Consider the following 17645-nt stretch of genomic DNA (forward strand, 5'->3'; position numbering starts at 1 on the left):
GAAGAAACTTCAAGGCACACTGGGAAAAAATGTGCAGAGAGTATGGGGCTAGCTTGGGTTTTCTTAAATTTTGGACTTCTGGCCCTCCAAAGACGGTGATTGCCTAATGTAATTTTGATAAGACATCCATAGTAGGCAGAGTCTACATCTGGAAAAATTCCTCAGCTATGATCACTGCATTATCTGGGGAAAACAGGCAAGCTACAAGATGCTGGAAAAACCTCAGCACAGTGAGATAGTTGAAACAACAAGGCAACATAAAGGACCAAGTGCAGAAAAGACGATCTGTTTGAGTGTTCAGCATGAGATGTCTGAAGTAACCATGGTTCACAGATATATATAGTCACCCAAGCAGGCTAAGATCCAAATTTCTGGAGAGAAAATCTCTTGGTATGGATTTGGTTTTGTGAAGCTAAGAGTAATAATGCCTAGGATTTTTGAGGGAGGGCTGCAGTGTGAAGTACAGAATGATGAAAGAAGTCTCAGAGAATCCATGCTGAACAGGTCAGTGATGAATAATAAAGGTATCTACATTCATCTTACTGATTCTTTGAAAATATTTTATTCTTGACTCCAACTATATGAGGAACTTAAGTGTTAGAATTTCGGTTTTCAGAAAACTGGTTTTTGGAAAACTCAGAACAGCTAATTGACATGTCTATTGGAAATTAAAATGGAACTTTGAGTGAAAATTTACCTTGGCTTTCACTTCTCTGTCCTTCCAGGTACCATTAAGCCAGTTCACTAGATCAAGGCTAGGAAAAGCAGTAAAAACAGTAAGATGGTACAGTTTATGAGGTAATTCTGGGCTGTTGGAAGCACCTAAGTTCTGAAAAAGCCATCATTACCAATCCTCATGTGGAAGAAGAAACAATCCAAATAATCATGAAGTACATTTTATATGTACCTGGCAAAGTAAATTTCACATCTTTTAAAAAATTTATTTACTCTTCAGAACACACTTGCACTATCACAGAATAAAACTCATGGGAGCATGAAAATCTCTCATCCACTGTAAATAAAAGGTCCTTAAATGTGGGTAAACTAGTAGAACAATTGGCACTTGATATATCTCAATCCCTGAAATGACAGTGCAGAAGATACTCCTTGACTGGAGAATAGCTTCAGAAGAGCCTTGCGCACTTTGTCAGCAACTGCTGTCCTGCCAATACCTAGTCACAGGCTGCAGAAGGCAGCAGCAGAATTTTGTTTCTAGATCCTCTGAAGAGTTTTGTCTCTCTGATCAAGCTGTATATGATCTCATGATGTGCTAGCATGTTCCATTTATCCGACAGTAACGCTGGTTTCCAGTTATGCTTCCTACCATCAAGAGGAAGGAAGTAATGGAAGGACAACATTTTTTCGAAAGTATTCAGAAACTTTTCATATGTAAATCCCAGTTATGGGGATTAAAGAAATTAATGAAAATGCTTTTTTTCAATTTAAAGTATGTGTAATTAGTTAATAGTGGTTTTTAACCCGTGGGAAATTGGGAAAAAAAAACAGGTAAGATTTTCATCACACATATCCTCTTAACATGAAAATTGTTTTCAGAAATTAGAAACCATGTTTTCTGGATCTTTAAAAGATACTCAGATCTAAGAGGGACCAAGGAAGCAGAGTTTTATTTAATGTTATTTATTCAACATCATATGATGAATGTCTGTTAATCTTATTGAGGCCAAAAGGAAATCATGGCTTCACTCATTCTAAATAGTAAACGGCAAAGTGGGAAAAATTATTTAAGATTATATCCTTGCACAATAGCATGAATCAAAGTAAACAATAACTTAAGTTGCTGGTGAGGGAACTCTTGATGATGTGAAATCAGCTACTGAGGAAAGAAAGTAGAATCCCAGCCCCACCTGGGCCAACACATTCCAAAGCCTGGACAGAGATCGCGGCACTTCTGGGGACAACATGTGTTGCCTGGAAGGTTAAGGTGGAAGAATAAGAATTTGAGAATACTCACCAACAAAAGAACAACAGAGTTCTAGTGATGAATCAAATGACATCACTTCCCTAAGGACAGACTTTAATTCTAAATATAAAACTCAAAACAGACAAAAAATAACATCTTTGGTCAAGTTTGAATGAAAACCATGCTGGAATGAATCTTCACACTGGACCAATTTAGTTACATCTTTCATGATTACCTGCCTTCTATTTCTTCCTTTGCCAGATTTTTCAGTGGTCTGGGGAGATATTTCCTAAGCCAGAGGGAGCAGTTAAATGTCTAGTCCCCTTTTAAAGTCACATGGAAGCGTTGTACCAAGCTTCCTCAGTACTTCAAGAAATGCTTTTCTTGAGCTTCCTCAAATTACCGTGGTGTTCATGGGGTTTTTTCAGTTCAGTAAAATTAGAACACGACATTTGACATAAAGAAGCAACATTGGTTCAAAATGTGAGTTAGAGAATCACAGCATCATTAAAGCTGGAAAAGACCTCTAAGACCACAAGGCCAACCTTCTCGGAAGAGATACAGCAAACCAGTACATTAGGAAAACGTGCTTTCAAGAGAAAATCTAGGGTATGGTTTAGGATGCTCTGGCATGTGCTCTTGTTAGAAGATGATGGATCTTTATAATAACATTGGAAATCCCCTCCCCCCAAATTTAATACAATTATAGAATAATATAGGTTGGAAAAAGACCTCTAAGGTCATTGAGCCCATACATAAACATAACATGCAATGTCCACCACTAAACCATGTCCAAAAGTGCCACAGCTGCGTGTTTTCTGAACACTTTCAGGGATGGAGGTTTAATCACTTCTGTGGCACTTCTGGGCACCACTTTTTTAGTGAAGAAATTTTTCTAATGTCCAATCTAAACCTGCCCTGGCACAACTTTCCATTTCCTCTTGTTCCGCCACCTGTTACCCAAGAGAAGAGGCCAACCCCCACCTGGCTACAGCCTCCTTTCAGGCAGCTGTAGAGAGTGGTAAGGTCCTCCCTGAGTCTCCTTTTCTCCAGGCTGAACACCCCCAGCTCCCTCAGCTGCTCCTCACAGGACTTGTGCTCCAGACCCTTCCCCAGCTCCGGTGCCCTTCTCTGGACACGCTCCAGCCCCTCAATGTCTTTCTGGCAGTGAGCCCCCAAACGGAGAACAGTATTTGAGGTATAAATTATGGTAAGGCGTTCATCAAAACAATTTAGGTCAGGAGCCATATTGTATGGCTTCGCCTCTCATATCTCAAATTAAATTCAGTTAATTCCTGTCAATGACAGTTTTGCTGGCAGGAGTACTGCAAAATTACCGTGTATTTCTCCAAAATTAAGAAAAAATTGTCTCTATTTTTTTCTGTAAACTACAAATAGTTCTTCTTATGTGTAAAAAAAAAACTGTGGTAGCACAGCTATGTATAAAAAGCTGTCTTTATGTAATCAACTGCACACTTCATAAGACACCATGCTATTTAAAATTGATGAAACTGATTTTGTTTTTTCAGCTCTTTTTCTTCTGGAAAGAAAAGCATATTTTTAAATATGCCTATTTTTTCCCTTTTCAAGATAAATTTTAAAAAAATGGAGGCTAGCATTGTAAAGAAGTGGGCCATCAAAGGGTTACTTCTTAAAACAAAATTCATATTTTCTTTGCTTTGTCTCATTAAAATAGGATATGGGGGAAGGTTTTATAAAATCTTAGATTTTGAGGGGAAAAACAAGCTGCAAAGTAATTTGTTTTCTCTATAAAGAAATGTTTGGATGAAGTTCAAATTTGAACTGAAAGAAGTAATATGTCTCGTAAGAAAATGAATCTCTCCAAGAAAGAGAGAAAATGTTTAATCAGAGAAGCAAAAAATGTTTAATCACACAGACAATCTAGATAAGTTATCAAACATGATTTCTTTAGATATTCATTTAATGAGGGTGACTTTTCCCTCAGCTGGCAAACTGAAAAGGTGATAGGATTTTGCAAGAAGATCTCTGACCACCAGCAGTATCAGAGTTGAAATGTTCACCTCAATTAAGCAACTGGGAATTTTACGATTGATTCCATAAACCAGTTTTTTACTGTAGTCCAGTCTAATTTCCATGCAATCTGTTATGCCTCTCTAAGCTTTTATCCTGAAGCAGGAAAAAAAATTTCAAAGGTGGCTCTGGACATTTTGTCCTTGAGAAAACCTGCCAGTGTCATAGGAACTTCCTATCATGTTTAACTTTTTAAAAAACTTGTAGTTCTGAAAAGCCTGGAAGTCTCACATGTTACTGATATTTTTATCAGCTTTTAAAAACAGCCAAAAAAGAACTCCTGTACTGATGTGGATTCTCATTCATGTGGCTATGAAAGGTAAATGCTGCATGAGGATTCTCTATGGGAGAGCTTTCAAAAAGAAAGTTTTGGCAGAGTTAGGGATACACACGTGTATGTGCATTGCCAGATAGCTATAAATATCAGATCCATGGAGTGCACAGGACTGGAGGACAAAGGCACAAAGACTGGTTGATTTATTGTAGACAGAGCAGTAAAGTGCTTTAAAAAATGAGAAAAGATTTGGTAGCATTCAGCAAATGTGAAATTCGTGAGGGGTGTTCTATCAAAGAAATTAGCCAAGGCACAGAGGAAAAAGAAATTTTGTAAATAAACCCAGTGGAAATTTTTTTCTTGCTCTATACAAACATTCCATTCGATTTAAACTATGTGGAATTATATACTAATGAAAGTAAAATACTTTAGTGGTGCTCAAGTTTCAGATGGAAATTATTTAAAGATTGAAGCAGTTTCCCTCACAAAAGTTTATGAACAGCCAAGCTACTTTGTGTTCTTTATCAAGAAATGAGAGTTGTCAGCACTTTTTAGGAAAATAGACATACATGATCTCTGAGAAATACCTGCAGCCCCTGGCTGCAAGGGATCTGTGTCAGTCAAATGAGATGGCCCTCAGAGAAGGCTAGCTCCAAATCAGATTGGATCTAGGGATGGAGAGGGAATTAAAAATACAGAGGTATTTTTCCTAAAGTGAGATTTTGGGAACAATCTTAAATCCATCTATCTAAATGTAGGTGCCAAGCCTTTCATAATTGTGTAGTTTCCTTTTGTAGCTAAGAAGGGAAAGGTACCTCTAGTGGATAAATCAGTACACTTAATTTATCACCCATTTTAAGGTCTGTCATTGGAATATACTTTTTTTCTATTTTAGAGACAGAAAAAAAACCCTAGAAAATAAACCCTTGACTTTTGGGTGGTAAGAACCAGGTGAGACAGACTCCTACACTCTCCCTTTGTGCCCCTGTTTACATACAAAGACACAAATGCTTTTTGCACAACTTCTTTTGCAATTGGCATGGAGGAAACTTTAATCAATGTATTAATTTCTGGAGAGACAATCTTGCCTCCATATGAAGCACGGAGAAGAGTTCAGCAGGTGGATCTGCAAGCCAGTCTTGGCTGGTCTCAATGGTCTTCTCTTTTATTCTGAGTGTCCCTCAGGGAAACCCTCTAAAGTTAATGTTCTGTAGCTTAGTGATCTGGTATAAGACACTGTACACAAAATACCATATTACAATCTTCAAATCCATTTTAAAAGAAGAAAATACCATGCATGTTAGTTAAGCTAATTCAATTCCATTTTCCATTCAATAGGCAAGAAATGCACTTCCACTTTCTGATATTGTTTCAGGAATTGTCTTTGAGCAGAAATAGTCTTTTAGAGACAATTCACAAAAATGATTTCTGGAAATGTAACAATTAATTAAAAAATGTAGTAAGTTTGAATCTTGTTTTTCAATATGTTCTCACATCTGCAGCTGAACAAACAGAATTGCATTTCCCGAATTACCATTTGATTTGACACATTAAACCAAGGCTTTCATTGTTCTTAGGAGAGTATTTTTAAATGAGCTGGTAAGTCACTTAGAAGAGAGTACTAGAAGTAACCCGCTGCTGTGAGTAAAAAACACTCCTGAATTTGCTGTGTTTGATGGATCTGTCTGTTGAACTCCATTTAACTACTCCTGCACACTTTTTAGTACCTGCTTAATCTTATGCATACAACCAAACACAATGACCTTTAGGACAAAGGCTTATGTGTTTTTAGGGGTTCAGAATTTACTATGGAACTGCAAGATATGTGTCCACTAGGTATAACATTCATACACATTGGGCTAGCACTCTGAAGCACTTGAGACAGCTGGACCATTGTGCTAAACTTTTTACAGATATCTAATAGGAGGCTGGCCTTCCTGTCAAGTGCTTATAGTCCCCAATAGAACAGACAGTTTAAACCTTGAAAACTGAGACATGGGAATGCAAAGTGACTTGCTCCAGGGGATTGATTTAGTTTCAGAGATTCAGTACCCAACATACCAGACTTCTCATTATGCAATATCTTACAGGACAAATGTTTGAGAGGAATAAATACTCAAGGGGGTAGTACTTGTGATTCATTGGGGTTTTTTTTTATTTTTTTATTTCTAAAGCTGGAACTATCTTAATGTAATATCTTTTTGTTCACCTCAACCACTAATACAGTGTTAAATTTTAGAGCAATAAGCTGGTTTTGGTTAAAGTAATGCTGTGATATTATTTCTGGTTATAATGCTTTAGATATGTTGCTACCTGACATGTGATGTATGTCTCCTAAATGCAAGATAATTAATTTTCTTGGAGGAGTTTGTGATCAAAAGACAAAGGTACATGATGATTTAGAGGGTGCAGAATATAAACAGAACATGAATAGGGTTTTGTTGGATGTTGTTGGATGTATTAACTATATAATATGCAAAAAAGCTCCTTGTTTCCCTTTTGTCCTATTTTGGATGACCCTATTTAGAGGTATCCTACTCTACTCCAGACCGTTCTTAAGATGGTAGTAAACTGGTCCTAATACATGTATATTTTTTTTCATCTAGCCACTTTATGTAACACTGTTTTCTCTTTTATAATCCTGTCTGTCATCTTATATCAGTGATTTAGTTCATCTCATTAAGTTTGTCTCAGTGTTGGGAATTTTTCTTAATGCAAGAGCATAATTTAGTATTAAATCAGCCGTCTCAAACACAACTGAGGAAGAGCATATGTGTATCAAATCTGTACTGGATTTGGGTGCAAGATAGTTTAAAACTGCAGAGGGATGAATTTAGATCATGTGTATTTTAGTTCCAGAGCTCTAGCTAGCCTTGTGTCATCTTCCAGGAGGTGGAGGTCAGTGGAGTGATCAGGAGGAGGTGGATCCGAGAGCACAGAGGACAAAGAGATTTTTGGGATGATCTGTGCAAAATGAACAGAAAGATCTTTGGACATTTTAACAAGAAATGCCAATCTCAAAGCTATTTGAGAAATACTGCTTAATCTCATCTCAGATGTCAGAGCTTTCACAGACATAAGTTGATAAATCATTTGACCTTGTGAGGCAGGTTCATATTTAAATTAAATGATTCTCCCTTCTGTGCTTCATCTCACATGTAGAGCTTGCATCTCCATATGGGTAGGCTGTTCCTCTTGGAAGGAGTTCTTTAGGTTAGGAAAATTCACACAGTATTTTTTACATCAGTGCTGGCAGGTGCACAGCAGCTGAACAAAAAATAGTGTATATGACTGTGACCCATGAAGACATGGACCACAGATGGCATTGCAGACACACCTCAAATGAAAGTCTTCATGTGCCATTATGGTGGCAAGGAAATGTGACTCCCTAAATATACTTTTTAAATTTGTTGCTCTCTGAAGTTTACCAGATCAAAGAATCGTAGAATAAGCTAAGTTGGAAGGGACCTTCAAGGATAATCAAGTCCTGCTCCTGGCCCTGCACAGGACCATTCACAACAGTCACACCGTGTGCCTGAGAGCATTGTTCAAATGCTCCTTGACCTCTGTCAGGCTGTGGCTGTGACCACTTCCCTGGGGAGCCTGTTCCAGTGCCCAACCACCCTCTGGGTGAAGAACCTTTTTCTAATACCCAACCTAAACCCCCCCGACACAGCTTCAGGCCATTCCCTCAGGTCCTGTCACTGGGCACCACAGAGAAGAGATCAGCGCCTGCCCCTCCTTGGCTGGGGGAAGGGGACTATGGGGGCAGCCTCTGTGAGAAGATGCCAGGGGCCACTCTCATGTCAGACAGAGGGAGTTTTCAGCCAGCCCCAAAACAGACATGCTGCTGGTAAAAGCTGAGCATGTCAGTGATGCTGTGGTACCTCTGTGATAACACATTTAGTAAAGGATAAAAAACACTGCATAGGAGCAGTGAAAGAGTGCAGCCTGAGGAGGAAGGAGAGTCAGACACAAGTTGTCATTGACCAATCATAATCCCTAATCCCTGTCTGGATGTCAAAGCATAGGAGGAATGGAAGAGACAGCAATGAAAGACTGTCCTCATATCTGAAAACTTCCACAATGTAAACTAGTCTTGAGTCTTTCAATTTGGGTGCTTCCATAATTTGGGTTTTTATAACAGATGTGGGTGTCTGTCAGTATATCTGTAACAGCTAACTGTGCCAGGGCTTCCCACACAGGTGTTGAAAACATAGGGAAAAGCATTTTAAAATGCTCATTCCAGAACCTGTGTCCTGGAACACTCAGGGTCAGCGAGTCGTGACTCTGAAGCAGCATCTGCCATGTTGCTTGGTGTTAGGCTGCAGGTCTTCCAGATTCCTACATATATGGTTCCTGTATCTGGTACCTGTTCACTGCTGAGCAAAACTAACACTGTTGGCAGACCAGTTGTACACTCCTTATTCTTTGTAAATATATTGTTTAGAGGATTTAAACTATCTGGATATAACTTGGAAATAAGAAGTTGTTGGAATTTTTTGCTTTTCATTTTTCAGGGTAAGATTTTTGTTTTGTTAGGGACTTGTCTTTAGAACAATAGCAGGAACTTTGGAAAGTATTTCTCTTACAGAGAAAGAAGACTACTGTGACTTGACCATGTGTGTCAGTAAACCCTTCAGTATATACAATTTTTGCCATTTTGGCATTATGATATCTTTTCTTAACTGAAGGTCCTCTGAGTCACCTGTTCTTTTCTAGCAGATTGTACTACCACGTAGTACAATCTGCTAGAAAAGAACACATCTCATTCATATTACAACGACTGTATCAGCACAATCTTGGCTATTTAAGGTGCATTGCAATGTTTTTTTCTGGAGTCTGTTCTGAGAGGAATAGGCTGGGTGGAGAAAGGATTCAGACTAGCCCTGGGGAAAAGCCTTGGAGGTGTTGGTGGATGAGAAGCTCAGCATGTCTCGGCAATGAGCACTCACAACCTAGTAAGCCAAAAGTATCCTGGGCTGCATCTAAAACAGCGTGGGGCAGCAGGGCCAGGGAGGGGATTCTGCCCCTCTGCTCTGCTCTGGTGAGACCCCACCTGCAGCGCTGCATCCAGCTCTGGGGTCCCAGCACAGGGAGGAGTCAGTTGGAGTCAGTCCAGAGGTGGAACACTTAGTTGTTCCCAGGGCTGGAGTGCTATTCCTGTAAAGCCCGACTGAGAGAACCAGGTTTCATCCTGGAGAAGAGAAGGCTGCAGGGAGGCATAATTGCAGCCTTCCAGTACCTGAAGGGAGCCTGCAAGAAAGATGGAGAGAGTTTATTTACAAAGGCATGTAGTGACAGGACAAGGGGGAATGGTATTAAACTTTAAGAGGGTTGGTTTAGATTAGATATTAGGAAGAAATTCTTCACTGTGACGGTGGTGAGGCACTGGAAAAGTTTGCCCAGAGAGGTTGTGGACTCCCCATCCCTGGAGATGTTCAAGACCAGGTGGAATGGGGCACTGAGTAATCTGATCTAGTGGCAGGTGTCCATGCCCATGATAGGGAATATTGGAACTCGATGACCTGTAATGTCCCTTTCAACCCAAACCATTCTATGATTCTATGAGTCTGACCTCTGCATTCATCTCATCTGTGGTGAGACCAATGGCACTGAAATATCTGCAGGAGAAAATAGTATGTGTAATACGGATAGTAGGTTGTCAGCTATGAAGAGATATCTGGTTTAAAGACAAATTATTATTCAATATTTTTCAAAGTATGCTCATAAAAGTGTTCTTGTCACTGCTTTATATTTATGAGGGAAAATATCTTGAACAAAATTTTCTTAGAATGCTAATATGCGACTGTTTTACCAAGCATAATTTAGTGCATTTTTAATAAGTAAAATGCCTTTAGAAGTGTAAGAGAAATGGAAAAAGAACTGGGAAATCCAGGTAGTCATGTTTGCCTGGAGGCATTTTCTGAGAGCAGTAATGAGTCAGAATGCAAATCCTCCTGGCTTTGCTGATTTTTGTGGTCGCTGCTGATTACTGTAAAATTGATTCAAGAGTGTTGCAGCATCTCTGCATATGTTAAAGCTTCATCTCCATAGTGTCACAGGCATTTTTCCTCTCTGGGGGTTTTGTACTGAGTAAGAAAAAATTCTCATAACCCTTATGTTAGCATTTTTTCTTATCAAGGAGCAAAGAAGGACACTCTTCAGTTACTTCCCAGTCTTGATCTCAAGTATAATAGCACAAGTTTTCTTGGATCGGCTATTTCAGGACTCTAATGGTACTCAGATAATGTTTTATCACATTTGGATTTAGACTGTGGCAAGGATAGTTTCCTTTGAACATGAAGAATTATTATTCTGTTACTTTAAGTTATAAGTACTTCAGGGTCATATAATGTTATTTAATGAAATTTCAAGTTTGACTTTTTTCTCCATCCTGAGAATGAATTCAAGCTTTAACTCCACTAAGTGTACAATTTCACAGCTTGGCATTGATTTCTTGAATTTTTCATCATGTGGATTCCTACTGTAAGGACCGTGTATTACAAAAAGTACTCTGTGCCGCTGTAAAAGTGCAAAGTACAACAACAAGGAGCCTTAGGAAGGATTTTGTCTAAACAAGAAACACATTAAGTAACTGCCACTTACATACATGAGGTTTGTGTTCAATTATTTCAGTTGTCAGGGTTAATTGAGCTGTGTTAAAAAATAGAGAAGGCTGCCATATCCTCACAGAAATATTTGTAAAACACAGAGAAATCCCTCTGCAGAGGAAGATAATGTACAGGATGTGACTGAATGAATGATTATAGAAGGAAGATACCAGAAACAAGTGTTTAAAAAGGATTATTAATAAGAAAGTTTTGGGGTTTTTTTAAAAAAAGGAGCTATAAAGGAGATTTGCTTCAGAAATGAGAGCCTAAGTTCCACTGAAAAATGAAACTTTTAAAGGACATTAAAACAACAGTAGAAGGTCATTTACATATTTAAATAAAAGTACAGGAAATAGGAAAATAATTAAAGCTGTTCTATATTGATGATGGGACAGAAAAGCAGAAAAATCTGGTTTGGAGATTTAAAACTGATAGATATTTCATATTGATTTTCACTCAAGGAGAATGTTGATCTTAAAAGAGGTGTGATGACAAATGGGAACAGGGAAATTGCATCTTTCTTCCCTGGTTCTTCAAGAATTGGTTTACTGAAGGGCAGATGCAATTACAAGTGCCTCTTACTAGACCTGTTAAGTAAGTTGTGATATGTATGATCAGTGAAGTTGTAGAACAGATTTTGATGGAAAGAAAGCTTTAAAATATGGATGTACACTGAAAATGGCATAAAATGCAACCAGAAGTTCCTAAGGTAGACAGTATAGGATTGATCTCTATCTTCCAATTTCGAAGAGAATGTAATAAAATAGACATGCTCTTAAGAGAAGTGATTTATGGAAATGGGGACAAATGGAGTCAAAAGGCAAGCACGAAAAAATGGAGAAGATGGCAACAAATTTTGGTGGAAGAGGAGGTACCAGGCTGGAGAAGCACAATTACAGGAGGAAGATAGTAAGTGTCTAATTTTGTAGCAGACACAGAGCTGAAAAGTCAGGGTACAATGATGGAATTTGCTGGAGAGGGAGATAAGTACATCAAACAGAGCAGACTAAGACTTTAACCATAGAAGTAAATAATTTTGAGGAGTATGGTAATAAGTGTGACATGATGGAAAACGAATAATAGTGACTAATGAAAATTCTATGCTGTAAGCAGAAACGCATCATTTGCAAATGGCCCAGAAGGAAGAAGGAGCAGAATTTTGATCCCAGCATGGTCATCAGCCATCACTGAGGTTCAGAGTTAGAAAAACACAGTGTTGTCTTAGGATATGTCAGCAAAAATACTTTATGGTAGAGATGGGGGAATAATGTAAAAAGAAGCAGAAAGCCTTCAGCTGAAATTCGCAGCATTTTGGTCATCTGTGTTCAAGCAAGATGAGATGGAGCTGGGAAAGCAGAGAGCAACACTGCCTGTGATGACTAGTGGAACGGCAAGCCACTAATTTGGCAAATGCCAGTTTGAGGGGTCTGTGGGAATCTGTTTTGTGTGGTCCAGAAAGGAAAATACTGAGAGGGTTTATAAGAAATGTGCATATTGAAGGGGAGCTTAGGGAAAGGAAGAAAGTTTTTGAAAAAGCTTTACTGATATACAGTCTGGCTATAAAAATCGTTAGGATGGGAGCCATAGCAGTGGAGGAGCACATAAAATCGCAAAACTGCCCTCAAGCCACTTACTCCAGTTCTGACATCAGAACTGGGTAAATCACCTAAATCTTAGGAGAAAAATGCACAATTTGTATTTTTAGCTCTTTATACAGTAAATGTAATGTGAAAAAAGTTAAAGCTGAACTGATTTGAATTTGCTAAGGGTGTACACTGTACCCTGACTGCACTGCACATGCAAAATGACTGTGACCTCCAGGCTAGTGGGAGGGTTTCTTAAGTTTTCCTGTGTTTAGGCAACATGTAAGAATGGACTGTGAGAAGAGAGAATCTGGATCAGGAGAGCATAGGAGATACACATACTTGTATATGATGATCCCCTAACTGACTGTTCCTTTCTCCATTTTCTGTGATTCTGGGATAGGTAACACTATTAATGATCACACAGTTTCCAATAACTTGATTTGTGCTTCAAAGGAATGGGATATTTTTCATTAGACCCTTTATAAATTGATAGAAATGCAGTATTTGCTTAAGAAAATACCCATATGCCTGCTTTTATGTGCAGAGATCAGTAAAGTCCTTACCCAGTCTGATGAAATCAATAGAAGTCCTTCCCTATGTCTTAAATGAGTCCAAGAGCAAATCAGAACTCAGAATATATATTCAGGTCATTTGTTTTCTGGTTTTCGGGTAGCACAGGGTAGAAACAAAAGGGCTGGGGAAAAAGTGTGATCACATTGACTTACTATGTTTTACTTAAACTGCGCTCTTAAAGTCAAGGACATTATTCATGAAGTAGGTTTTTTTTACTCAATGTCTCTAGAAGTGTTTTAATGTACCACAAGGACTTCCTGCTTAAAAGGGAACAAAGGTTCTACATTGTTACAATTCAGAATGTCCAGATTTCACTTACAAGGTCAGTAACATTTTTTTGATAACTTTCACATTTTAGAATGTGAAAATTTTTCAGTTAAAGGTAATGGAAATGCCTGATAGTATGCAGAGCTATGGCTAAAACATTATATGTTGATTTTTTCACTGGTATGCAAAAATACACGTTGTTTATTTTGTATTTTATTTTTGAGCAAAACCACTATAGATGCTTCAATGAATGGGATCAGAAAGTCACAAAATGCTATTTAGCTATTTATTTATTGGTTTCCAGAATAAAACACATGTGAAAATTTAATTTAACTGTACAGGCAGAATTGCAAATCTTCAAATTAAAAATATGGGGATGTTTGAATGTGTAAGTACGTATTTACAGATTCTGCCACTACTTAAACTCTCTTTCTTTCTTTCTTTCTTTCAGTTTGCTCCCAGTATTCTAGAGGAGTTTTTGCCATTTTTGGACTATATGATAAGAGATCAGTACATACCTTGACCTCATTCTGCAGCGCCTTGCACATCTCCCTCATCACGCCAAGTTTCCCCACGGAGGGTGAGAGTCAGTTCGTGCTGCAGCTGCGGCCATCCCTGAGGGGAGCCCTCCTGAGCTTGCTGGATCATTATGAATGGAACCGCTTTGTTTTCCTGTATGACACAGATCGAGGTAAGTTGTGACCCAGCTTTCTTATCTTTGTCGTTCAAATGACTTCTGCAAGAGCTGTGAACTTTTATGTCCTATTGAGAGCTTGGGGAGCCAAATTTTAAAGGGCCTTTGAGGTGAAATATCTCTGACTGAGTAGGTGTGTGGCTGAAGGAAGAAATCCTTTGTCTGCAAAAATTGGGTCTTGGATTCACATAGTATGTAATCGACCAGCCAAAGCCTATGATTTAAGTCTAGAATACTAAAATCATACAACTAATGGTAGTTAAACAAAAACACGGTGCAATAATCAGAATGTTACAGCTCTATTCACTCTTCAATTCACTTCGTAAGTGACAGCAGCACAAAGAAGTAGAGAGGAATGGCCACTTCTCTGCCTCTGCACTGCTGTAAGCTGAGATGGGAGTGAGCCTATGGGACTTCCAAGCTTTGGAAGCTCAAGGCAGAGAAAGGCTCTGCCCTCAGGCTGTGCCAGAGTAGTGGAGGTGAGAGGCAATGCCTACCAGGCACAAGGTATCCACAGGCCAGCAGAGGGAGGGAGTGCTGCTGCAGCCCATCTTCTACTCCTTTCATCTGGAGTTACCTCTGTGAAGGACTACACTTTTATAAAATATGTAGTTAATTACAGAAAAGGGTGCATTTTCTATCCACAGTTTCCATTCCACATCCCAGAGCATCTCAGAACTGTTTAACTGGTAAAAAAACTGTAAGTGCATTACTGCACCTCACCACTCAGTGAGGAATTGAGAGGTAAAAGCTGTTCTCCGAGTTGTGTGTTCATTCTGCTGGGAAAGTCCTCTGCCGTTGTTTGTGGAATAGGATCGAGCCAAAATAGCAGAGCTTCTGTGAAAGAGGCAAGATTTTTATGTTGATGGCTTGCTTACAGGGGGGAAGCGTGCAGCATATCTGTAGTCAAATAATTATTTTACTACAGCTGTTTCAATATAGTTCCCCATGTGGACAGTCTATTCCAGAATTAAAGTGGCTTTATTCTAGTATAATTACTCTACAGAAGAAATAGGGAATTACACTGACCTAACTAAATCTGTTTAATTATTTGATTGTGGCTATAGAAGTTAATTTTCTCATATATACAAGCACTACATTTCAGTGAGTTTTTACCTTGATATGCTGCCTAAATACCTGAATTTGAATCAAAATGAATAAAGTAGGAAAATGAAAGAGTTTGTATTGTATCATAATTGTTTGTTTGTTGTTTTTACCAAATTATTTTTTTAATGCTTGCTGGACCCATGAAGTTCTAGGAAGCATTATAGAATAGATTAGATAACTGGAAAGAGGAAAATATGGCAGAATTTAAACGCATTTCTACTCAAGATGTAGTTATGGGTAAAAAGAAAACAAACACATAATTACAGATGTGGTCCTGCAAGTTCAACAGAAAAGAAGTGCACAACCTGCAGTTACCTTTCTCATCTAAATTCACACACTTAATTAGATTGAGGCATTATTTTTAAGCATGTGATATCACACCAAGGACAGTTTCAGCACACGGTCTGTAACAGCACAGTTAATAATTAATTCTTATGGCACTGAACTCAGCAACTCTGAACTCATCAGCATGTCTTTGATAAAGACATGACATTTTCCAGCTTGGATTCAGGGGACACTACATTGGGTAGTCTCTCAAATTCTGGATAGGTCTTGTGATGCAGTTTCATGCAGGAGAAAGTAAGATTCAATGTATCTTTTGGTATTAAGAATACTGTAAAGACACATCATTGTTGAGTAAATTTTCACTACCTTTACACAAGACAAAATTTCAATGTGGACCTGAGATACGGTTGAAAAAAAAAAAGTAAACATCACCTTACTATCAGAGTAACTGGAAAAAGAAAAAAAAATCATTAATGTTGAGTCGTAAAAATCTCTGTCAGTGAGGCCAGAAATTAACCCTGTCCATATTTTTGTCAGAGATCCTTCCTTTACCTGCCAGATGTCTCCCTGTCTCTCTGAGCAGTCCCATCGAAGCAAATTGAAGGAAGGTGAACCCTCTCAGCATTTTGTTGCTGGGCTTGCAAATTGATATTTGCAGCTTAAGTGGGAAGCTATGAATAAGCTCTTATGGGGGAAGGTAAGCAATAAGCCTAAATTCCAGCCTGACACAGTAGCTAACTGTGAAGAAGGCAGTATTTAGCAGCTGTCAGTATTGTAAAAGGCAGAAGTCCTTCACAGAAGGTAGAATGACAAAATACACTTGGGCAAACCTTCAGCAGCAGTGGTGGACAAATGAATGTTGCTATCAGACCTGCTTTCCCAGCCTTTCTGTCCTGCCTTCTTCTTGGTTCTGTTGCATGTGACTCGGTTGCTGCTCACTCTTGGGGGTTGAACAATTAAATCATATTTTCAGGGTAGGTTTCTCTATTGCATCATTCTGTTCATCTTTTTGACAGCCCCTCAGCTCCCTGCAGAATGCCAGTCTCTGTACTGCTGGAGCCACCTATGTTAAGATTTCAGTTCAGGCCAGGAATGCACTTTTGTTGCATCTCTCCAAGTCATTCCCACATACCACACCTGGGGTTATACCCTGTAGCAGTCTTGGACCTCACAAACTCTGATGAGGTGGTGGCTTCAGCTATTATGTTAAATCTCCCTTTCTGATGTTCTGCCAAACTCACAGACTGGAAAATCACTGTCCTGTGACAGAATGAAGATACTAGGAAGAATGGCAAAAATACAAAATTAATTGGATCTAGCAGGGGACATTATGGAAAAGGACAGCAGGTTTTGCAAGAGGCATTAGACCTAAGAGAAAGATGAAGGAAAATTCAGCTCATTATTTAACATGGGAAAGTGAGCAAGTAAAGAGTGACACAGAAGGCTAAAGCCTGAAGGGTCATTTTGTTTCAATACGTTTCTCTTTCTCTTATCCTCCTTTCAGGTTCAAAAAGGCTTAATTATGACCCGATGCTTAATACAATTAATATTAACAGCAAAGTGCCAGGAACACAGGGCAGGGAAAAAGCACGCTGAAGAACATTTATTTGAGTTATGCAAAGCATAGTAGGAAAGGGCTGAAACAAAAACCGTGCCTCCTTAAGAAACCCAGAGGAAAGGGAAGTCCACCAGGAAAGAAAAGTTCAGGTAATATTTGATATTATCTCTAAAGGGAATTAAGTGAAAAACACCAAATGAGTAGAACACAAGAACATTCAGTTTGTATATGTTGTTTTATTGTGACTGAGAGGTATTTAATTTAAAAAGAGGTATACAATGAAGTGGAGCTGTGTATCTGTAAATCCATGAGATTTTTGACCTAGCATAAGTATGCCTGTAGTGTGATTTCACTAGTTGGTGACAACATTTTCTGGCACCAGAAAGAAAAATTTAGACCCTGAAACCACAAAAGAAGGCCAGAGGAGTTTGTGTGACATGTGAGAAGCTGTTCAAGAATAAAAATCGTAGAATAATTTAGGTTGAAAAACCCTTAAGGTCAAGTCCAGCCATTCACCTAGCACTGCCAATATCCAATATAGACTTGAGAGATGCAAGTATTGAGCCTACAAGAGGTCAGTGTTAGTTTTCCACACTGTGTGTAGCCTTATTGAGAGCTGGAATGGCTGAAGTTGCCAGTTAAACTGCAGAGATTACCCAGAGCTGAGGAGTCCCTGGACGGAGAGTGGTAGAGGGGCTGTAGAGCAGCATGGGG

The 17645-nt window shown here is 38.8% G+C and overlaps 1 protein-coding gene across 9 annotated transcripts in view; it reads left to right on the forward strand.

Annotated features, from left to right (window-relative positions):
• Nucleotides 1–17645, forward strand: part of GRIA4 (glutamate ionotropic receptor AMPA type subunit 4) — a 219285-nt gene that overhangs the window by 58245 nt on the left and 143395 nt on the right. For all 9 annotated transcript variants that reach the window (XR_007201606.1, XM_048294677.1, XM_048294671.1 and 6 more), the window contains exon 3: nt 13739–13978. Coding sequence is in view for 8 of the 9 variants with exons in the window: in XM_048294677.1 (XP_048150634.1) it covers nt 13739–13978 (240 nt within the window). In the remaining variant the exon portion in view is untranslated. The remainder of the gene's footprint in view (nt 1–13738; nt 13979–17645) is intronic.

The sequence above is a fragment of the Corvus hawaiiensis genome, chromosome 2, assembly GCF_020740725.1.
Source record: "Corvus hawaiiensis isolate bCorHaw1 chromosome 2, bCorHaw1.pri.cur, whole genome shotgun sequence".
Lineage (NCBI taxonomy): Eukaryota > Metazoa > Chordata > Aves > Passeriformes > Corvidae > Corvus > Corvus hawaiiensis.